Here is a 24,598-nt window from a genome sequence, read left to right on the forward strand (position 1 = left end):
GGACCTCTAGTATGATTGCAGAGGTCATCTATCATCCTAATTCTGTGAGAACCTGCCATGCCTCTAATTTGTAAAGTAAAAATTCTACTATAGGTTTCCAACCAGAGAAGTCCTATGTTGTTGGGAGATGCAAAGAGAGACTGCTGAGAATATTCAAAAATGATGATCCGCTGAGGCAACGCCTGAAGGGAGCAGCTGAAAAAGAAGACTCCCTGTGTTACCGTTAGTCCCCTGTGATTTCAGCTTTTTTTTAAAGCACACTTTTTTCTGCCTCTTTGCTGCACGATGAATAAGTTGTATGCTGTCTATTAAAAATTAAAAGTTATACAGTGCAGTTTCAAGAGGATATATATTGCTACATAACCTAGAGACCAATTTACAGAGAGAGCTCAGTGCATGGTAGCATGCGTTTCAACAGGCTCAGCAGTCATTGTGTGCAGCCTATTGATGGTTATGCAAATAGCAACCAGAGATGTCAGTTATTACATTGTTTGGTAATAACTGACATGTTTCACAGTTAGAGGGTAATTTCTAAATGACACGATGTCCCCCCTTGTAATAATCCCATGTCAAGATTATTTAGGTTGTTAATTAACCTTTTTCCTAATTTCCTGCCTGTATACCCACCAAAGCTAACTGGCTATAATCTGTAGCTTCAGACATAAACTGCTGTGGAACATCTGTCTCCTCAAAGCAGTCAAGATAGCTGAAACACTGATCAAGGAGGATGCTATTGTTTTCCAGTCATGAATTTTGCATTTTATAGAGAATCTGTAACATCAAAGTTTCCATATCCATCTGTTGTGAGGTGAAAACCCTGTTGCTTCTTTGTAGAGTGGCCTGAATTTGTATTCAAGACGCTTTTCACCAAGCACCATTCGGTTTTGGTCCTGTCTTTTATTTCAGGCCATTTCGTCCATCTCTAGTTGGATTATTGCTTGTTTGTTTGGTCTGTGGAGAGCAAACATATCACATCTCATTTTGTCATCTCTCACCGAGCACACTATCGGAAGGACTTGGGGCAGGCCAGTGTTTTTGAAGTATTAGGTTGTGAAAACCCTGGATTATCCTTTCAAGTTGTATGAAAGCAAGACTGTTTCATTCTGCAAAGAAGGCTCTTAAGAATGAGCACAAGTGAAAGAGGATATACAGCGTAGCACAGAGAGGGGAGCATATTCTAACTGAATTTATTTTTTCCTTGTGGTCTGTCTGTGACTTTATAGCCTGAGCTCGGGGGAGAAGTGGAGCTGTGTCCTGCAGCAAAGACAACAGAGCAAGTTATTCTAAACATAAACATGTGCTTAGAATGAAAGATGCCTTCCTTAAAAGGGAAACCAGACCAAGGTCATAAAAGGTTGTTGAAGTTATGACCCACTACAGCTGCTTGCTAACTGAAGGCCTCTGAGTGTTGGTTGTGTATAACTCGTCTCTTCTTTTCCTGCAGGCAGAGGGGATATATGGTTTTCTCATGAAAAGTAATTTAAAAGTTAGAAAAGGTGAGAGAGAAACTGAAAGAATTGGATTCCGAATGAAAGCATGATTGAGTGGTTAGTTTGTCATATTATAGGCCCACCACTCAAACCATCACAATAAGCTTGGGGGAGTTTTATTTAGGCTGTTATGATGAATGCCTTCATCTGCACTGCGTTACCCAGTGGACAGAGGAAAAAAAACATGAAAATGTATGAAGACTGTCAGAGCATTTCCCCAGATTTCTGCTAAAAAGATGAGCCCAGGCTGCCTCTATTATCACTTTGGGTTTTTTTTTTTGTGTGTGTGTGTGTGTGTGTGTGGGGGGGGGGGGGGTGGTATTGTTTTAAACAGTAGTTTAAACCATTTCCTTGATTATGAGCTGTATCTATACAGATGGTTGTGTATATACAATACATTCTCTGGATCTTCCTGGAAAGGAAATGATGCATCTCTAGGGCTCTTGCCCACACTGCACATGGCATTTTAAGCTGAGTATTCAGAAGTGGCTACACTGTATTCCAGAGCTTTCACTTCATCTAAGCTTTTGAGACCCATCAATATAATTGGTTGGTCACAGCATGCATCTATTACAAGTTGATCAAAGACTGCTTGTAAAGAGTTTGCGAAAAAGAAAAGATGAAAATGCATACATAAGCGGAGGAAACAAGGGTTTGACATTTGTGAGGTTTTTCATCTGTCATCCAGGAGATTGGTTTTGCAGCATTAGTTTAGGGCATCACTTTTGTCCTTTTGGGGGTTCACAATAATATGGTGACAGTATACTGTATAGGAAATATGACTTTATGTATTGGCCCCTCATTTCTAGCATAATGTAGCAGGTTAAGATTCCTGTAGTGCCCCTTTAAATGAGACTTGAGAGGCCGGTTGCAGCATTCCTATTAAATAATGTGCTTGTATTTTCTGTTCTGCCTGATGAATGAAAACAGGACGGTATTCTATCAGTAGTACAAACAGTAGCTTATTTGAACAAATTGACAACTTCCATGTTTCATCTCAAGTATGAGTGTTTTATAGTTAGTTATCAGAACAAAGCAAATAAATAAAGCTATATTATTCTGATGTTCAAATTCATTCTAAAAGATCTTTAAATATTACAGCTTTCACTAGACTAGAATTCTCTAACCAGATATTAACCAATAATAAATACCAGCCAAATAATTACCATATAATTATCATACAATTTCTAATTAGCATATAATTTCTAATTAACAGAGCATTTCATACATATTACTGAAGCTGGGTCTCATCTGTTACTGCTAATCACATATGTGCTTTGTACAGCAAAAAAGACATGTTTTTAGCCACAGCGCCTCACATTCTTTGCCTCAAATCTCATCCTGCTGATGTGCCTCTTTTCACACAATCCTCTTCTTTGTCATTTCTCTGATTTTCATTGCTGCTCTTTCACAGATTTTTCATTTTTTCAGAAACCGATTCTTCCCTAAAAATCCATCAAAATTTAATATTTGCAAAAAAATTCAAATAAAACCTAAGGCATATTTGTGATTCATTGTTTAGTGTGATGAAAATTACTTTAACTGCAGCATTAGAGTACAAATCTGAGCAAGCACTAGACTCCAGATTATTTTTCTTGATAGTTTTTTGCAAGAAAAAAAAACTTGAATAAGACGTAACAAATGACAGTGTAAATCATATTGTTAAACAGGGAAGCAGACATGAAATTCATCAACGTCTGTGATGAGAACCGAGGCTGTGAGCTTTATTTTTTTGTTACTGATGTTGTTGCGTGTCAGCCAGTGTTTGTATGACATGGTGTAGAGGCAACACAGCTGTTTGCTGGATGTTTGATGCTGTCATCTCTGTTGATTAACTCCCCTGACTCCTTTGTGCACAGCTGCCCCTTAGCAAAGCCCCCACGCACCCCAGCACGCAAACACAAAATCAGTTTGTCACATCGTCAGAAGCTTCTGGAGCTGGCCTACAGTGATGACAAAAACAGAAGTGAAGCACACACTGGGGGTCACAGAGTTTCCCAGGCTGACGTGCAGACACCCACAAAGATCCGGTGAAGATGCTGAGCGGATTCATGAACGTCCACCTCATGCTCTGGAGTCTGCTTCATCGATGAGCATAAAATATTAATTTTCCACCAGAGGCAGGTAAACCTCAAGTTTACCTCCAATTCAAATCCAGAAAGCTCTCCAGTGAAAGGAGATTACAAGACATTCGAAGCTTATCCTCAGAGAAGACAAGGAAAATCCAAACCACTCTGCTTAGGAGGAGTTTTACCGATTCATTTCAAGAGGATACTTTCAAATTGTTAAATTATTTGAAGCTCTGCCTGCAGTGAAGAAACCACATGCAGAAACATGATGGGACATCATCAGTTTGAGCAAGCCAATAGAATAAAGGCTTTTTCTTTGAGTTATTACTCTTAGAAAAAGATTGCGTTGCTGAATAAGTTGTGCAAACCTAAACATTGCAATTCTAATTAAAATTGCTTAGTAAGACTAAACCTAGTCCAGTTTTATTCGATAACTGGTCTGTTTTGGGTTGAGGGTAACAGTTTAAGAGACAATGCTGCGATTCTTCTTGGCTCTTTTGTTTCCAAATGAAAATGCAGTGCAGAAAAGCTGCAGTTAATGGCATTTCTCATCACCAATCCCCAACAATAAAATACATTTGGGGTGTTAAATGGAATGAAACATGATTAAGATTTCCTGCATCACAGAGTGGTTTGTGCTGTCATGCTGTAGACGTAAATGTAGAAATGCAGTCTGTTTCTCTGCAACGTGAAGTGTTGTTTTTGTATTACCAACAACAGCAGTGTGTGTAAATGTGTGAGAATTGCTTTCATTTCCTCTTTTTACACCATCTGTAGTAGTAAAATTGAAAAATTTTGTCTCTCTCAATTAGAGCTGGGCGATAGAACGATAACGATATGTATCGCGATATAACTTTTACTCGATAGAGAAATTAAGCTATCGCGATAGACCTCGCCGCTCTTGTCCTCTTAAAAAAAAAAAAAAAAAAAAAAAAAAGGTCAGCCGATCCAAATTCAGTAGCGCAGAGCTGAACCAATCACAGCCGCAGTCACGTCGCGTGACTTGCTAAGTACAGCACAAGTACCAAGCCGCACGTGTGTTTGTTTGGGAAGCAGCCAGCGGGTAATGGAGCCAGCGCATAATGGAGGAAATGAGTGTGCCGACTAGAAAAATCAACCGAGCGTGACCGAAGAGAAAACCGATGATGGTTCCAATGCCGGAGAGATTGTCGAACGGAAGAGCCATAGAAGTTCCGTAGTGTGAAGGTATTTCGGCTATTTCAAGTCTGACAAAAAACAGAGTAGCGTGCACTGTAAATTGTGCCGAAAGCAAGTCTGGAAATACAATAAACTGGTGCATGCGTCACACTGTGCGCCACGTTATTGTTTCGGTGAAATGAATTTCTACAATACTGTTAATTCTACTCTCTGCAGTGTTTAAATGCTTACATATACACACAGTTACTGTCCCTCCACACATACGACTCGGTTCTGCTTCTATGCCGCAGCTTTGTTTACTTTTTCCCACCGAGGCTTCTAGACTTCTGATTGGCCAACATTTCTGCACGGTTAGGAATCTAGCGCCACCTGCTGCTTTGGCATGTTCATAGCAGCGTTTTCCTTCATTTCTGCCTTTACGTGTGAACGGGATTATTTTTTAAAACGAAAACGGAAAATCTCCGTTTTCAAAAATACCCGTGTACGTGTGGACGTAGCCTCAGTCTCTGACTGGAAGCGCTAATTCGTCATTCGGCTTTTGTCAGACTAAAGTAACTGTTAAAACTGTTTGAAAAGCTAAGCTATACAACAAGGAGAGATTGAGAATTTCCTTTTAGTTCTCAGTTTATTTGATACTGACAAAAGTTAGTCAGTTTTGTCTGTTCTTCTGTAAAACAAACTAAGATTTATTTTTAGAATTAATACTTTGTTTCTAAGTGGAATTGACAATTTAGTCTGTTTCATTTGTTCTATTTTGAAACTTAAACGCTTTAGCGGCTGCCTTTTGTGTAGTTTGCAATATTTGCCTTTATTTATCTGAAAAAGTCTCATGTTCCTTAAGTACATCTACCCTGTTGAACTTATTATGGGAAATAAATATTTAAAAACAAGCTGCTGATTATTTCACATTTTACTTGTGAGCAACGGCACATTTAAATCTTACAAATATAGTTATTTGGCTTATATCGTGATAGATATCGTTATCGCCTGAAATGAAAAAAACATATCGTGATATGAAAAAATCTCATATCGCCCAGCTCTACTCTCAATCCTACACCTCCACTTCAGCCTCTCACCCCTTCAGCACCACATCATTAGTATTTTAAAAATGAATGCAAGCAGACAAAAAAAATGAAAACAATTTATAAGTAAAAGAAAAATTTCTATTGCGGTTAATGACCGGAAGTGTCAGCTGTGGTACCGTTAAATTCCTGATGAGCTATAACAGTTCTTTAGGTCAAAACAGTTTGATTTCCTCCTCCTTGTCCTCCTCGCTGTGAGACATGCCGGGCTATTTTGATTTAGATGATATCACAATTACCACATTTACATTTTATCACATTTATATTTTCTTGTTAGAATGCATAATACAGACCTTGGCATATAAATACATCTCGACTTTTGTTTAAGGATCTTGCATTCAAAAGCAATTGAGTTGCATACACAATGAGGAGAAGTCAGTTATTTTTTAGTTTATTTAGTTTTCCTTTTTTACATCAGGACTATTTTTGCTGTCTGGCTGCTTAGGCGAATGCCAACTCGATTGTTTATTGATGTGAGCTGTTAACAAATTTGCTGTGTGTTAATCCTGATTTGTTATTTGCGACATTAATTTAAATAGCGAGAGGACTGAGCCTGACAGGATATTAAAACATATGACTGTTTTGGTTGTAAATTGGGTTTTAATGCAAGTCAGACTTGCATTACTATGTTGTTGTGTACTCCCTGAACTATATTTGGTTAGAATCTAATTTGATTGTGAGTGGATATGCTTCAAACCAGGGCTCTTTTGCACAGTCTTTGTACATTTGTAGTGGCATTTAATAACATCTGGTCAAAGTCTGGCTCAAGCAGACTGTTTGGAGTGCGGAGGACCCGAATGCAGACACGCAAAAACAAAACTTGATTCTAACAGAAAACGCGTAGTTTATTATGGCTGATTGAGCAGTACAAAAATAAAAGGGTGGAAATAATTTTGAGCAAAAACAATAACCTAAACTGGGGAAAACTAGAAAGAAAACATAAAACATCTTAACCATGGAAAAACATGGTGAGGAGAAAATAAACATGAAAAAACCTTAAGCGTGACTACTTGGCTTGAATACATTAAGACCTGGAAACATGGCATGACATGGCAGGATAGCAAACGATTGGATGAGGAATGAATGAAAACACACAAACTAAATGCACACAGGAGGTGATCAGGGGAAGTGGAAACACATGGGGAAACAGGTGATTAGAATAAACATAATGCCGCCACAGGGGAAGTGAAACTACACACATGGGACACCAGACCTTTTCAAAATAAAACAGAAAACATAATAGAAGGCAGACATGGCACGAGCTTGACAACATAGGACACGAAGACAAGAAACATGACAGGTTAAGACAAGCAGACTCAACATGATGAACCGACAAAGGAGACTTAAACATAGGGGGTGACGACACAGAGGGAGTCTAATAAACAAAGAACTATAACTGAGCGACCGAGGAGATTAAGATGACTAAATGAATTTAAAAAATAAACCATAAACATGAGAATATATTAAAACTCAAAGCGCTGGGTCAAACATCCCAGGATCGTGACACATCCTCTATTAATAGAGATAATAAACAGTGTAGTAATCGAGTAGTTATCTTTAGTTTGGTTTAGGGCCCTCCAGGGCTTATGTGATGATTACTTGTCCAAAGAAAAAGACAAAGTAATATTAAAAAACTGTAAGTTTTGGACATTTGCTTATATGCAGCAACCAACATAGAATGTCAGTCACTAAAAATTACAGGGCCCCTGCAGGAGCTACACCTACTTCCTCCTCTTATACTGCCCCCCCTCCCCCAACCCCCAGTTTGTGATGTGAAGAAGAAGAACAGATTCATCATCAAAGTAATGGTGAGTGCTTATATTGATCATGCAGCTTCAGGGTCACTGCAGTCAGCAGTTTGGGGCAGCAGTGACAAGGCTGCTAAATTCTGAAAAGGTTATATCACATAATTAATCAAAATTGATTTCTAAAGTCAGATTAAATGTCCACCGCTGGCGACCCCTGTTGCTATGGTGAAGGGCTGAATGGTGATATGGCTGCATGGGAGAGATGTTTTCATGTATTGCCAAGCTCTACACTTCGCTAGTTGTGAACAAGCTGAGTAGCTCAGCTAGTGTAGCTGATTGTACAATTGCAGTCAGGTCCATTGAAATTTGGACATTTTCTTTTGTAATTTTGCTTCTGTACATCACCACAAGGGATTTTAAACCCAGCAATCAAGATGTGATTGAAGTGCAGACTTTCAGCTGTAATTCAATGGTTTTAACAAAATTATTGCAGGAATTACAGCTATTTTTGTAGAATAGCTCCACATGTTCAGAGGGGCTTGACGAACAATTCAAGAACATCCGGCTTCTTTGCTTTCAGAAACTCTGGAGTTGCTTTTGCCGCATGCTTGGGTCGTTATGCATTTGTACTTTGAAACGCTGTCCAATCGGTTTTCCAGCATTTAGCTGAATCTGAGCAGAGAATCTGTACATGTCACAATTCATTCTGCTACTTCTATCAGGAGACCGATCATCAATAAACATTAATGACCCAGTTCCACTGGCAGCTGTACATGCCATAGCTATGCCACCATTCTTTTTTTCAGCTTTATTTAAAAAGGTACAGTGACAGGAAAGCAGAGGGAGAGAAAGAGGGGAAGATATGTGGTAAAAGGTCGTGGGTCAGATTCGAACCCAGGCCAGCTGCTCTCAGCTATGCAAGATATGATTACCTGCTTATCCCATCGAGCTAAACTGGCACCCTGCTGGCCCCATGTTATCAGATAATGCAGCATGCTTCTCTCTTTCTCTATACTTTATTCTTCTTGTCTTTCTGATACAAGTTAAAAAGTTAATCTTGGTTTCATTTGCGTGAGGAATTTCTCCAGCGTCGTGCAGGCTCTTTTAGGTGTTCTCTGGCAAATTCAAATCCGTTCTTCCTGTTCATTAATCTAACCAGGGGTTTGCAGCTTGTCATAAACCGTCTGTATTCATGCAGGTGTCTCTTGATTGTAGACCTTAGTACCGGTAATGATACCTCTACGAGATTGATCTTGACTTGGTTAGATGTTGTTTTTTTTTTTCTTAATCACAGAAATGGTTATCAGCCACTTTATTTGTCCTCTGTGGATTTGCTGTCTCTCTCAACTCTCTAATCATCTTCACTCTCATCAGCCACTCGTTGGACCTCATACTGAGAGTTCCAGAGAAAAGAATCAAGTTTAATATTTGGAATCGATACTTAGGGACTTTTGATAAAATCAGTTGTTCAAATCACGCAATACTTTTGTCAAACTGTTTGAATTCAAGAAAATCATGTGTAAAGAGGAGGTCACACTGACAGAGCAGATAATTCACACATTAAAAGACTTGATTTAAATATTTCTAATATGCCTTCAACAACAAAAAGTCAGATGGCTGATATAACTTTGAAGTACACGATGAAAAACTAAAACCTTCCTCTTCAGGCATAAACTTGTGTCTACACATCCTTTATACACTTTTTGGCTTTTGTATAATTGATCACATATTTATTGTCTGGATGTGACCTGCGCGTGATACTTCAGTGCCATCCATCTTCAGCAGCCTACTTACCCGACTCATCCTTTTTATACCATTTTGTTGGATAATCCCCGAAGCAATCTCATTTTCATAGCAAGTCATCGGAAGTTGAATGGACCTAAAATAAAGCCCGAAGTAGTATTTTGGTATTCCTTTCCTGCAACCAACTCATTCTGATGAGACGAAGAAATTGAGAATTGTTAAAACACCGGCGTGGTCAGGGTCAATCGAGGCAGCTTCCACTCTGACAACAACTGACTGCGAGCTGACAGGTTGAGAGATGTTTTTAAATCTCTTTTTTCCCTCCCTCAGGGCTGTCAGCTGCAGTCAAATCTCACACTTCCATTCCTCTTTATACCTGTTCTTCAAATCCGATTTAGCTGTTCCTTCGTATACTCCAGAAGCCAGAGATGCGGTGGACATAAATGGCTTTACTACCCTCTTGCTTATCAGCACATTTCATTGTGCGCCACCTGATTTCCTGAGCTGGTGTTACTATTTTACTCATTTGCAGATGAAATTGTGTGCAGCTTATTTCTGTGCCATGCTGATTTTAGCTTAAGTGGAGGTTTTTTTGTTCATTGTGAATACATTTTGCTTCTCAGAGGAGCCTCTTGGATGAGTATTGTTGCTCTGCTCTCCCTTCCACAGATATTCAGTAACCTGTGTTTTCATGGTTTTGTGTAAAACCCACTTTACATTCTCCCCCTGTCCAAAAACCTGGCCTCTTACATCCTGAAACGCTTTGCTTGGATCAAATATGCGTCTCCTCCTTAGTGCTTTCCCTTTTCTTAGTGCTTGTCTGTGTGTCTGAAACTGCGAGTGTGTTTGTGTGTGTCTGTGTGTGTCTGTGTGTGTTTCTGCATCATTATATTCATCCCAGTACTGTGTAATTGAAGTGGAAAGAGGGGGCACAGAGGGTGAAAGAATCAGAGCAGATAGCAAAAGACAAACTGTGACCAGCACTCTGGCTGCTGTGTGATCCAGATAGACGGAGCTTGTAGCTCTACGTCAGAGTCTCTCAGGGCTGCCAGCCAAGATGTTAGGGAGAAAAGTCTGTCAGGTAGAGATGTTTCTTCATGCATGACAGGGCCCATCTCAAACAGTCCTGGATGACAATCTGTGATGAGTAGAGCCTGTCATTTACTATGACAGTGTGGTGAGTTATGTTTTAAAGAAAGCATACCTAATATAAAACTGATATAATATACCCTATACATTGCTAACTAGGCAAGAAGCATGATAGAATGCCTGTTTCTCCTAGAATGCCATTAATAAGCTGTTACGCAGGCTACAAGCATCGTTGGTGAAACAGGAAGCTGGATCTGGTAGAACTGTTTTACCATCACATGCAATTTCTTTTTAAATAAATGTTTGAGCTCAGGTTAGTGGGCCCAAGAGCCCAACGCAAGAATCGGGTCTTAATGGCAAAAAATTGAGATTTACTTTCAACTGGCAGGTTTAAGGTTACAAATGACTCCACAGTGTGCTGGAAGCATATGCAAGCCAGGTCCACAGCAGGCAAGTTGGCTCCCCGCACACCAAAAATAAAACAATCTCGTGACTCATTTTGACTTAACAAATGTTATTGGATCTCGTGGATCACATTTATTTTGCATGAAAAACAGCATTTGAAAAATATTTTGCATTTTACAGATGCTTATTTTCCAGTTATTGTGTTGATAGTACACATCCCAGTAACATTTTTGTGCTTGGTCTTCCATTCAATAAACAATATCTTATTTTTAAGCATGTAATTGCCAAGTTCTCAATAATAAGATAACCTTTTTAAAGCTTAACACCACAGAATATTGTCTTGGGTTTGGTCCAGTGGTGTATTTATTATTTATCAAATGCAGTATCCCTGCCATAGAAACTGTTATGTCCCTAAGTCAAGAGTTAGATTCTAAATTTAGGTTTAAAAATATTCACACTTTCAGCTGCTCTACAATTTATTAACTGACTTTTCCAGGTGTTCAGATCATCTAACAGCTACGTGAAAGATCAATTTGCCCAATTTAAGACAACACAATAGCAAGTCAATGTGAAAGGTATGTGCTTATCAGACATGTGTGCAGTGCCAAATGTTTTAGACATTAATAAACAATGTCTGTGATTCACTTATGTGGCGATGAAAGGCATAAATAGCTATTTATGCTTTTCTTTTGGTTATTTGCCAAGTTGTTGGCTGCCACACACTAAGATGTGTTTGCATTTGGCATAAACTTACACTGTTTGGCAAACCAAAATAAAAATGTAAGAGTGTCGACCATTTGCTACAGGTGTAAGGTGGTAGAAGAAGTGCTAAAAGTTTTACATGAGAACATGTGAGATGCCAGGAAGCAACAGAGAAGAAGTCTACTCTGGCAAAATGAGTTGAGCCTTTAATGTTGTTTCACTTTGATCAGTTTAAGCTTCAATAACTTGGCATATTATTGATATGCAGAAAGAAGAACAGGCCTTTGTTTTTGCTGCACTGTCCTTACTTCATTTTGTGTGTGCGTGTCCCAGCAGATGTTATGGAGGGGAAGAGCGCCATTCTGCTGGGGATGAGTCAGTGGAACTCAAATGACCTGGTGGAGCAGATCGAAACGCTGGGACACATGGAGGACCAGTCGCACGGTATTTTCTGCATGCACACACACACACACACACACACACACACACACACACACACACACACACACACACACACACACAGACATCTGCGCAGTGATGTTTTTACACTGCTCACACATCCATAGTGAAGGTCCAAATTGCCTGGAATGATAGTGAAAATTTCCCACTGAATGATGATAATTGCGGCCAGATCGTAAATGGACTGTAGCTTGTATTTAAAGCTACATTAAGTCATTTTTGACCACTAAGGGCCAAAAGAAGTGAAAGAACTGCCCTGATTTCATCTTATTAAGTCATAATGAGTACAGGGTAATATTTTCTAATTTTGAACTGCAGACCCAAAATAGCCCTCAGTGTGTGTTTGCTACCAGGGGGCACGGAGGCCTTTTGCACAGTAAGATATCTTCTTTGAGGCAGTTTTATAACTCTTACAGGTCATCAGATTTCTTGCAATTTATAGTTTTTTGCAGAATAAAATGGTAAATAATTATAATGATGCCAGGTGTCGACCCTTCCATGTATTTGATTGGCCAGCATTAGTGTCCACTTGACACTAATAGATACTATGATAGAATAAATGGTTAACATGTATTGGCTTTTGAAGGTTTTGTTCCCAACAATAAATCCTTAGGAAAATATCCATATTTTAAGCAGCTTGACCTTCGTCACCGGGACGTGCAAACTTTGTTTAACCAGGCTCTTTTCCAGGAAACATCATAAGTATAATTTTAGAGACGTAGAAATCAAATTTCCCTGTGCTGATTCTAGTCACTTTAGTCAAAGCTCAAAGGCTGGCAGGCACTGTATACAGTCACATAACCAAGTATCAAATCAGTTAAATCACTGAATCAGATTTATTCAGTTCATTAGTGTCTTGTGTTCAGGGCAACATCTCTTATTTGGTCCACTAAAAACTTGCATATAAATGCATTGACACCATTATATTGACAGAGTTTCACGATGATGATTGTTTTTGTAGTTATCATGATTTCTTAATGTGGTTTTAACGAGAAAGTAGAATATTATGAATTACAGATCAGTTGAAAACAGTGGAGGTGGTACTCACAGTTGCTAGTAACAAACAAGAGCTGCTGGTGTTTTGGACAATGGCTATTCGGATTCAATACAGCCAGTTCACATCAAAGATCTGGTGACAAAAGGCAATTTTACACATGAACTTTGGACAATTTCAGGAGAATCAGGCTGGGATGTTTTCTGGAGTTTCCACAACAGAAAATTGACCATTTCAGATGCATCTGCTCTCTGAGAAAGGAGGTGAGAGAGAGACCTGAATGTGCACCAGGCAGCAAACATAAGACTTACTCACCAGCAGTGAATATATCAGGTTAATCTGACATCACATGGACTTTGTAAATAGGGAGCTGGCAGGTTAAACATTGGCTAATGTCCGATCTGGGCACATCTGTCAGGTAAGTCATAGAGAAGTTCAGGGATGCAGAGAATGTGTGAAAATAGCTTAAGCTTTGTTTGTCCTCCACTGTAAATCTAATTTATAACAACAATAAAGAAATGCAGGTTTAAAGCTGGACAGACCTCCAGAGTTCGCATCACTGTATTATTCAATCAATCTGGGAAAACACCAGCTATTGTCTGGTATCTTAAGCCGCTGAGAAAAGCAAACAATGTTTAGAGGGCTTTGATGAAGCCAGCGGATGTTTAGACAATGGATAATGTCGATGTCCAGGTCAACACTTGTGTTCCACATGCCAGTCAGTGTTTCTAGTCTTTGTATACATGTGCTTATAATTAAAACAGCTAATAAAAAGCAACTCTTGTCATACAATGGCTGACAAGACAATAGTAGAGATTGTATTTTGACCAGTGCGCTCTTCTTCTGCTCTCTACATGGACTGCATTAGGATGCACAGACAGAATTGTTCAGTACTGTACCTACAAAATGTCTACAAACAGAAACCAGAGAGCTGTGGGAGCAAATGTAGTATGTGTTGTCCATTGCCTAGACAGTCTACATGATTTTATGCAGGAATATGTTTACAGAGATTATGTTATTACCAGTGACCGCTTCACATTACACTGAGTTCTTTGATGCCAGCCTAATATCGGAAAGGGTGATTAACTTAGGTTAAAGCTTCTGCATCAAAACCACTTGAGAAAACAACCTCCTACACAGTCCAAGGCATAATTTAAAGTGGAAGAGACCGGTCAGGCTACCTTGCATGTGGTGAATATTTTGTAATTGATCAGTTAGATAACAAGAATATTTTGAAAGCAGCTAATAAACACAAGGCTGGCAGAGATATGTACTTGGATGCCTGTGGAAAAAAAATCACTGAGCATGAAACATGCATATCTGCGTTCATTCTTTGTGCTCCTCAGTTTGTTTGTGTGCATGCAAAGCATCTGATAAAACACAATTCTTTACAAGCAGCAATGTTCTAATATTTTTCTCAATCTATTCAAGACTGTCGCTAAATTTTAAACAAGACCATGGATGGCTTGATCTCATATATGTCGGATGCTTTGTACTAGGGCTGCTCGATTATGGCAAAAATGATAATCACGATTATTTTCACTGAAATTGAGATCTCGATTATTTGACGATATTTATTTAACAACAACAATGTATTGAATAATGACTTTAAAGATTGTCAAAAAATAATATAAAATAGTGTGCAAATACTGATAACAGTGCAAATGTTTGCAATATAAAAAATAAATGAAAAATGTAAACATCTATGTTTAGTGAACTTTGCAGTGTTGCTCTGTGGTGCAGCTACGACACTGTGGCAAAGTTTACACACTGTGTCTACTTGATCCACGTCTGACTCCGCGAACCCATAATGTTTCCACACCACTGAAGTTTTTTTTTTTTACCTCTCTTTTCAACCAACAGCAGTCACTCTCCTCTCCAAATAACTTCTGCTTAGCTTTCCGAGCTTCCCTCGGGTCCTCTTAATCAGCGGTCCCCAACCCCCGGGCCTCGGACCGGTACCGGTCCGTGAGTCATTTGGTACCGGGCCGCGAGAGTTGAGGCTCAGGTGTGAAATGTATAGTTTTCAGGGTTTTTATCGTGTTTATCGTTTACTCGGTTTTTCCTTGGTTTTTTCACCTGTGTTATGAATAAATGTTCTTTTTTTCGGTACCGGAACTAGTTTTATTTTGTTGTATTTATCCGCGACACCTTAAAGGCCGGTCCATGAAAATATTGTCGGGCATAAACAGGTCCGTGGCGCAAAAAAGGTTGGGGACCGCTGTTCTTAATTGTTGTGACACGTGTTCGAAATGCAGAGAGGTGCGCTCGATTTGCGCTCGATTTGCCACACGGAGCGGCGCGAGAGTAAAGCATGAGGGAGGGGCTAATAATCGGCTCAGTTATTTTTAATGATCGTTGATCGTAATCGTGATTAAAATTCGATTAATTGAGCAGCCCTACTTTGTACTTTCTTCTTATCAGGCGCATCCTCACAGGAAATAAGAGTTAATGAGGCAGAAAAAAGTACATACAGGAACATTTTTATTACATTTCAATGAGCAGAACTTCCTTTGATTTTAAAGATTTAGCATTTTCTTTCTTTTCTGCTTAGTTTTACGTCTACCCTTCCCTTGTGCTTTCACTTCAAGGTCCTCAGGATTAACACCGGAACTGCTGCACTTTATTTTTGGATTAAAAGACTTTTTCTTGAATTTTTCTTAGTGAATGAGCTTTTTTTAATCACAATCGACAAAATCAATGAACGTCTACATCTACATTCTTTGTGTTTTGAGAAAATAAGAAGATGCTCTCCCAGTACGGAGCAGTATAAATATTTATGAAACAAAGAGTACTGACAGGAGGAACATAATTTTTCAACAGTTTTCATATTCAGACCTCAGTACAGACTTCAGATCGAGTGGTTCGTCTAACAAATTCTCCCTGTGAGAAATTTATTTGATTACGTTCTTTTGTGAAACTCTCCTGCATGGTTATCTAACCACTGTAATGAATTACATATTGCCTAGAGATTTAACGCTACAGTATTTCTCAGACAAAAAGACAAGTTCAGTGTGTGCCTTCAAAGACCATAAATCAGTTCAGGGATTTATCCACATCAGTGGCTTTTAATAGAACAGAAGGGAATGACTTGAGATGACATTCAGAGGCCTTCAGGTGTAAATTGATGTAAATGTTTTCTAACCTTTTTAAAAAAAATACTATAATATAGTTATATATTTGAAGGTTAAGTGCGGGAATTTACTTATTAACATGTAATAAAAATAATTTAAGATCCATAGAAAATGTTCATCGGGTTAGCTGTGGGCAAAACACAGTGTAGACATTAATAAAATTTCCTATGCCGAATGCACACGCTTATAGCATGGCACTTTTTTTTCTTTGTCTTGTTTACTGAGAAATGGACTGGCCCTCTTTGCAAAGGTCATTTCTGAGGTTTGACAAACTGGAGTTGATGCTTTTAATCAGTGCAGTTCAGTGGGGGTGCAGCCTGGTCCTGCAGAGATGAAAGAAGCTGCTCCTGCAGGAAAGCTGTACCTAAGTCATGTGGTGCTAACTGGAGAATTATTTATAAAATGATGTCTTCTTTACAGCCACTCACAGATCAACAGACCTCTTAGTAAGCTAGTCATGACACGTGATGAGCTCATTGTAGAAGTACTATTTGGAGTGTCACGGTAGCAGTCTGTTTTCGTTAAAGTAAATGATTTAAGATCTGTCTTATTTGTTAAAGGTTCATATCATTTATTTTCCTGTGCCACTGCCATCCATCATTCTCTTTGACTCCTGGCTAAATATGGATCACTGAACCGAGCTCTTGTTCTTTGTGAGAGATTCCTGTATTACTATGAAGATGGGAACTTTAGTGTGCTTTAATTAAATTTCCACACACCCTTTCAGTAGCTTGTTTGATAACCGTTTACCTATTGGGTCGAGATCTGTTGACTGTGGAAGCTGTTTGAGTACAATAAACTCATTGTCATGTTCAAGAAACCAGTTTGAGGTGATTTGAGCTTTGTGACATGTCTTATCCTGCTGGAAGCAGCCATCAGAAGATGGACATGTCAAAACCACCACTCAGGTAGGCTGTTGCATTTAAACAACGCTGAATTTGTATTAAGGAGCCAAAATTATGGGAAGGGAATGTCCCTCACTCCATTACACCACCACCACGAGCAGCCTAAACCACTGATACAACGCCGGATGGATCCACATGGATCCAAGTTGTGTTCGTCAAGGTTCATCATCCCAGGTACCTGGAGTGGTCTTCTGTTGCTCTGGACCACCTTCTTCACAGTTTGAATGTTGTGCTTTCAGAGATGCTCATCTGCATACATGTAAATCACATTGCCTTCTTATCAGCTGAAAACAGTCTGATAAGATTCTGATTCTGCTCTGATCTAATGCATCATCAAATCATTTTCACTCAGAAAATTGCTGCTCACTGGATGTTTTTTTTTTCTTTTTTTGGACCATTCTTCCTAAACCCTAGAGATGGCTGTGCATGAAAATCCCAGTATCAGCAGATCAGATACTCAGATACTCAGATCAGCAGGTCTGGCACCAGCAGCCATGTCACATTCAAGTCACATGAATGTCATCTATTCCGAGTCTACGTTCCTAAATGCGTTGAGTTTCTGCTGTGTGATTTTGCTGATTAGATATTTGATTCAATGAGCAGCTGAACTTGTGATTCTAATAAGGTGGCCAGTGAATAGAGGCAAATATCTTAAAATATAATAAAAGAGAAAGTCAGCTTGTCAGTTTCCTTTTTTAGGCATTACAGGTATAGTTGGAAGTCAAACGTCAAAACTCCCTTTTAACAGGAAGAGCAGTCTTTGGAGTGCGGCCACCATGGTTCTGGTGACAACAAAGTAAGGACAGAAAGAAAGGGGAGACAACACTTGAGCCAGAGATACCTGCAGAAAGATCCAAAGAGAGCACGGACAAAGAGGAGGAAGTATAAAATATGGAAATGAGATGCAGTTGTGGCTTATAAATGCATGGGGAGTGAAAGAGGAAATTAGAAGAGAGGAGCTCAGTGCATCCTGGGCAATTCACCAACAGCCTGAGCCTAATTAAAGGATTGTTCAGGGTCACATGAGCTAAAGTTAAAAGCAAAAAGGAAAGTTTAGAGCCCAATAATAAAAGGAGAGAGGTTTCCTGAGCCCAAACTCACGAGGAGCACATCCTGATCGCTGAAGGCTCTGCCTCCCATTTTACTTTCAAAAACTCACAAGTCAGCCAAACTCTGAGAACAAAGTGCTGTATTGTGATAATATGGTACTATGAGGTCTTTAAGATATGATGGGACTGGTCATTTAGAACTTTATGTTAGAGGAGGAATTTTAGATTAAATTCTGCATATAACAGAGATCCAATGAAGAGACATGAATATGAGAGAACTATGACCTCTGTGGCATTTTGCACAAGCTGAAAGCTTTTCAGGGACCTATCAGAACATGCTGTAAGGATTTTCTTAACTGTGACAATATTGCATTGTTGAAAGAAGGCAAGCCTGGAGATACAGTTGTGGTCAGAATATTACTTACACTAATTGTAAGCATGAATGTGATGGTAATTTTGGACTTTCAAGGATTATTTTAACTGTTCTGTTTCAATTGTAGAATGATTATACAGCATACATCTAATGACTTTAAAAAACAAGCATTATTTTGAAAATAATTAAAAGTTTACTTTCTGGTACTTATGTCACAACATCACAAGTGTGATTATATCTGAGTGAATTTATTTGCATTTGTAGAGAAGTCTAGAATCTCAAACATCTGCACATGATCTACCCAATTTCCTTTCGGGCCAACCTTCGGGATCAATAAAGTTTTTTTGAATCGAAGTGAGTTGAATGATCAATGACACAGATTACTTTACGAGTAATCGGATAAAAGATCTCAGAGTTAAAAGAGGGACTTGGAGTAAAGGGAAAGGGGATGACATAAAACATCAAATAGAAGTATAACTTTGTGTTTTCCAATATTGCTGTTAGCCATGGCATTAGTTATAACAAAGTTTAATCCTGGGTTGATTAATGATGTTCAGAGCTTAAGAATCTTGATTTTAACCCTTTTATCGGATTTGAACAGCTTGACACTGACATGTGATGAAGTTTGTATGACTGTTTGTGAACAGCTAAAATTGCATATTTACAAACCCCACAGGAACGTATCTGGTTATCTAGCTGTAGAACTGGAAGGAGACTAGAGAGAGTTGTTGATAGGGCACGACAGGAGGATTATGTAGTGATCGCTTCCAGCTGTCATTGCTGTCAGCTGATGTAAGTCTTTCAGATCTTAGCTCATAGAAGTCAGATAAGAAAAGCACTTTCTTTATGCACCATTACTTCAGTAATGTCAGGGTGTCTAATGCTGGTAGGCACATCTGTGATTTATAAAAATGTAAGTATACTTAGTGTCCGTTAAAGAAAATAGCCCAGCTATACTGTAGGCGACGAGGGATATGTTGCCTTCAGTGCATTATTAGAAGTACGGTACATTAAATCCGTGAAGGTCTTAAGCTGCAGTCTTTGCATTCTTTGAGAGGCTGAACTGAGAAAACACAGAGTCATGTCTGAAACACTGCAAGTGTCCCTGCCAAATAGAAAAGTGGCACAATTTACATGACCCTGCTTTAATGAAATCAGAAGCTTCGTCACATGTGTGTAAGCAATAATAATATTGCACACATATGCCTTCCATGAAACATATTTTCTAACTGTGGAACTATACTTGTTCCACAGAGCCTATAAGAGGGGAAGTAAATAGAGAACATTTTTTCGTTGCTGTTGAGAATGTTATTACATTTGTAATTACATTCTCTCTCTCTCTCTCTTCCACTCAGTCTTTACGTCAAACATACTCAACACAAAAACACTCTCCATTACTCGTGCTGCATAAAAGTGTGTACATGCCTGGTAAGATTCTGCATGCTTTAATAGTTTGCAATCTGCTTGTGGGGGGCACAGAAGCATTAAAGATGTCAATTTAATTTTTGCAAAACTGATCGAAGCAGAAAAAAACTATCGACACAACAAGGTTAGATACAAATATGTCTGGAAAATGAATTATGATTGCCAGCAGGTAAAAAAAAGAAAGAAAAAAAACTAATAAAACAGCAGAAATGACTTGATAAGTAGTTCCTTGAGCTTGACTCACTACCTCAGTGTCCCCTGGATGTCCTTTGCTTTTTTAGCAAGGGAAATTTGTATTTGTATTATCCTTTTATAAAGAAGAACAAATTGAAAGAGGAAGACCTGTGACTCTAGAGACCATTTCTTATCCTACTGAAGTAACTGATCAACATGGTGATTGAGCTGTAGAGGCTGGTAGATATGTGCAAATGGTTGGCTGATATTACACAGGACTGTCATCTCAAAATGCTTGAACCCAGGTAATAACTGGGATAAATGTTGTCAATCTAAGTTTCTACCCTCACCTGTGGTCACAAACTCTGTTTGGGGACTGAAAGAATGAGGTTGTGGATACAGGCATCATAAATGAGTGGCTGGGTTCTCTCTTAGAGATAAGGTCAAGAGCTCAGTCATTCAGGAGGCACTCAGGAGTAGAGGTGCTACTCCTCCACACTGCAAAGAGTCATTTGAGGTGGGCAAGATGTCATACCATGAGGAGGCCCCGGGGGAGACCCAGGACATGCTGGAGAGATTATATCTTTCAGCTGGCTTAGGAATGCCTTGGTGTCCCCACGGATAAGCTGGAGGAAGTGGATATAAGGGGAGGTCTGGGATTCTCTGCATAGAGTGGTGTCCCAGCAACCCTGAATAAGGGAGCGATGGAGGGATGGATAAAGGGATGGCAGGCAACTAGTAATGCTAGTCTGTGTAGCCTGTGTGCACTGTGTGGAAGTCTTTTCTTGACAGTGTCTTCATCAAATAAATTGCAATAATCCAAACAGCGTTTGAGTTTGTTGTTTTGTAATAGAGGGCTGAAATTTCTACTTTTATGTAAAACCATCATTTTTGCCATCATGATGCACAACGTCAGTTTTGACTCAGGAGATAATGTTGATATTTGAATCATTTTTGCAGGAAAGCAATTTGTAAGTGGTGTCTACAAAACAGTTTATTCACAGAAGAGGCCTGAAAAATGTTTTTAATTTAACTTGTTAAGAATCAGTAGGTGACATTTGGAGTAATATCTCTATAAGACAAAGCCTTTATCAGTATCTTTATTACAACGCACTTCACAAGGGCAGGAAAATGAAACATGCAAGTCATTGAAATCAACATGACTAGGCCACATAACTTGTATGACTACTTGGGAAAAGAATGCAGTTTTAAAGGGTTTTGTTTTTGCATCCTCTCCTAAATAATATTCTTTGATTTTTAAGTGGTCATAGTTTCTGTGTTTGTTTTCTGTGCAACTTGTTCACTGAGATTTTAATTGAATTGAATTGCCATAAATGATGCCGAGGAGAGCAGAGAGAGTGAACCAAAACAAAGTTGTGAAGCACAGTTGGATGAACCAAAGCAATTAGTGAGGAGAGTATAAAAATCCAAGGTATTGGGGGAAAAGTGTTGGGTGCCAGCTACATTACAAGTGTTTTTGTGGATTAAGTGTTTAAAAATCTGATGCATTTGGGCATCAGCACATCCAAATCAATCCTTCAAAAACATGTAAACATGTCCAAATTGTCTTCTGTGGAAGATTTACTGTGCTGTAATTATCAACACTCATACCAGGTAAATGAATCACTAAGAACCGCAGCTGCTACAGCTGCCCATTTGTTTAATCACCTCATTGCTGGTGATTTACTGTCAGTGGTTTTTAATAAAAACTAAGAAGAAGGCTGAATCACATTGCTGTGTTGTGGTTTGTTTCCTGTGGGATTTTTATTATCAATTAAAATCTGTGATAATCAGGAAAACATAAAGTTCTGCAGCTGGACTATTGTCAGTCAGTCTTTTTAGCAGTTGAGCTGACATCCACTGCCCTTTAATCTCCATCGGTTTCTGTTTTCTCAGAAACATAGCTGGCTCTTTCCGTCTTATATTTCTCCACAGTTTCTATGCCCATTCATTCCATAAGCCTCATCATGTTCTTTTATTCCCTCTCTTTTCTTTCTACTTTCATTACTCCACAAGCCACTGGCTCCTATAAACACTTTCTCTTGCAGTAGAGGTGACTTACAGTGATGAAAACCTCAGCGACAGAGAGGAATGCCTGGAGCACAACTGCCCCTTATTCTCCTCTGCACTCTTTCTTTATCTCTGCTCGGTAAGATGCTGCGATCTCACATCAGCCACCGCTCCAGCATCTTTCATACTTCCCATCTGTTTACTATGCAAAGATTATTATCTGTATATTTATGCTGTGCTCCTTTCATTCCTGTGTTTTTCCACTTCTTTGACTGACTAATACGATATAATACAGTCAGACCTGAAATAGCCACATTACATAAGTGATCTTTTTTTGAAAAATATGGGCTGCTTGATAAACAAAACTGACTGACTCCGCCTTGGCTGCTTTCTTGGCGTGCGGTGCCAAGCTGGGATAACATTATCTGAAATTGCAACATCAAACACCTTTGGTAGAGATGACTAAGTGATAAGCCCTACCAAATAACCAACCACAGATGATGTTTCTCTGGCTACATAATATATGGTGGAAATATAATTCCACACCAAGTGACCTGGAGAGAAATATATTGAATGGGAGAATGATTTTCTGTTTTCTGTGGAGCACCACGGCTCTCTTTTGTGAATGCACCCCGGAGCTCTATTCAGAAAACACACAGAGTGAGACAGAAAACATAAATTTAAGGTCTGAGGCTCATCTGTATTCTACCCATGCATCCCCGCAGTCATTTTTAACACACGATGCTTGGATAGGCACAATGTCACTCTTGCTTTAATTCCCATTAAATTAATGTTTTTGTCTTTCTCTGAAAACAAAATTGCAAACAGAAGCATAGACACTGGGAAGACAAAAGCAATTACTGTAGAATAATGAAACAAATAAAAAAAAAGATGCAGGAGTGAGATATTTATAATACAATCTCTGATCTTAAAGAAAAAAAAACTTTGGTATTATCAGTCATTGGACCAACATAATTAATTGGACAAAAATAATCAACTTATCCCACAAAGTAGTTACCCATGTCAAAGTAAAAATGGTTTGTTTGCTACTGACCAGCTCAGAAATTGCACAAATTAGCCACCTGACACAGATCTCCTGGCTGACCTTATAATAGACACATGTTGGTTTCTTTACATATGTGAACAGTCTGTGTGGTCGTCCTGGACGAATATGGTCCACTAGTTTACGCATGTCAGGAATGAGATGACAAGAAACGCCGTTTTATTTATCAGGCGAATGGCTGAGTGCTCGGTCTTGTCTGTCCTTGCTATTTCCTCTAGCGTGGGGAAAAAAAACCAAATCTCAAAGCTGCGTATTTGTTAGTTACAAAGCTGGGTTTACGTCTATTCATGTCAGAAAAAAATAGTCTTTTAGTTTAATGGAGACAGTTGTGCTGCAGGATAAAATTGTGGCTCTTTAGCAGTTGAAGGTTTTAGCAATTTAATATTCTCAACCTCGAAATTATTTATAAAGCACATTTAAAAACAACACACGTTGATCAAAGTGCTGTTCAACAGGCAGAATGGATAAAAACAAGAGAACAGATGAGAATTAAGTAAAAATAATAAAAGTGCCAGTAGGTGCTAAACATATACAGTTGTGGCAAATAAATGTACATGAGCAAATTCAGAAAGACTCAAATGCCAATGAATAAAAATACATTTTAAGTTTAGTTTTAAAGACTCGGTGGAAAATGGGTAGGTTTGAATGTGAGGGGAATGCTGAGAACCCACAGTCTCCTCTGAGTTTAAATCTAGATTGGATGCTTCTGACTGTGGTCCAATCAGCTGACCGGAGGGACCTGGAAGTAGAGTATAAGATGTTGGGCATGTAAGATGGAGCCGGACCATGGAGAGGGCTTTGTAGACAAACAGGAGGTGATCTAGGTGGCTAATGAGCCAGAGCCTCATCTCTACAATGTTTAAAGAAAGGCACAGTGGGGGGGACTGTGGAGAAGGCAAACGAACTCAACAACTTCTTCAACAGGTTTGACCAGCCCACAACCCCCCCACCCTCACCCTCACCTTTACTACAGAGTCCTCTCCCCACTCTCCTACCTCCCTCGCTTCCCCCCCTTCCTGACACCATGACACCCCCCTCCTCCAATCTCTCTCTCAGCAGCAAGACATCTCCCCCCCTCCCCTCCTCCCAAACATCTCCCAGTGTCACAGTGGATCAGGTCAGGAGACAACTGAGGAAGCTTCGCCCCAGAAAGGCAGCAGGCCCAGACAAGGTGTGTCCTAGGATGCTAAAGGCGTGTGCTGCTGAACTTGGGGAGCCGCTACAACGAGTCTTCAACCTCAGTCTGCGACTGGGGAGAGTGCCCGCCCTATGGAAGACATCCTGCATCGTCCCGGTCCCCAAAAAGAACCGGCCCAATGAGCTGAATGACTTCCGACCGGTGGCACTGACGTCACATCTTATGAAGACTCTAGAGCGGCTCTTCCTCAACCTCCTCCGACCACAGGTACAACATGCCCAGGACCCACTACAGTTTGCATACAAGGCGGGTGTCGGAGTGGAGGATGCCATCCTGTACCTCCTACACAGAGCCCACTCACACCTGGATGGGGGAAAAGGCACGGTCA

At 39.5% G+C, this 24,598-nt stretch overlaps 1 protein-coding gene across 3 annotated transcripts in view; it reads left to right on the forward strand.

Moving 5' to 3' along the window:
• pitpnm3 (PITPNM family member 3) overlaps positions 1-24,598 on the forward strand; it is a 105,721-nt gene that overhangs the window by 26,928 nt on the left and 54,195 nt on the right. For 2 of the 3 annotated variants that reach the window (XM_080888877.1, XM_080888879.1), the window contains exon 3: positions 11,820-11,930. In XM_080888877.1, coding sequence (XP_080745003.1) covers positions 11,820-11,930 — 111 coding nt within the window. The remainder of the gene's footprint in view (positions 1-11,819; positions 11,931-24,598) is intronic. The other variant, XM_080888878.1, reaches the window with a different exon arrangement.

The sequence above is a fragment of the Rhamphochromis sp. 'chilingali' genome (genome assembly GCF_963969265.1).
Source record: "Rhamphochromis sp. 'chilingali' genome assembly, chromosome: 8".
In the NCBI taxonomy this organism is placed as follows: domain Eukaryota; kingdom Metazoa; phylum Chordata; class Actinopteri; order Cichliformes; family Cichlidae; genus Rhamphochromis; species Rhamphochromis sp. 'chilingali'.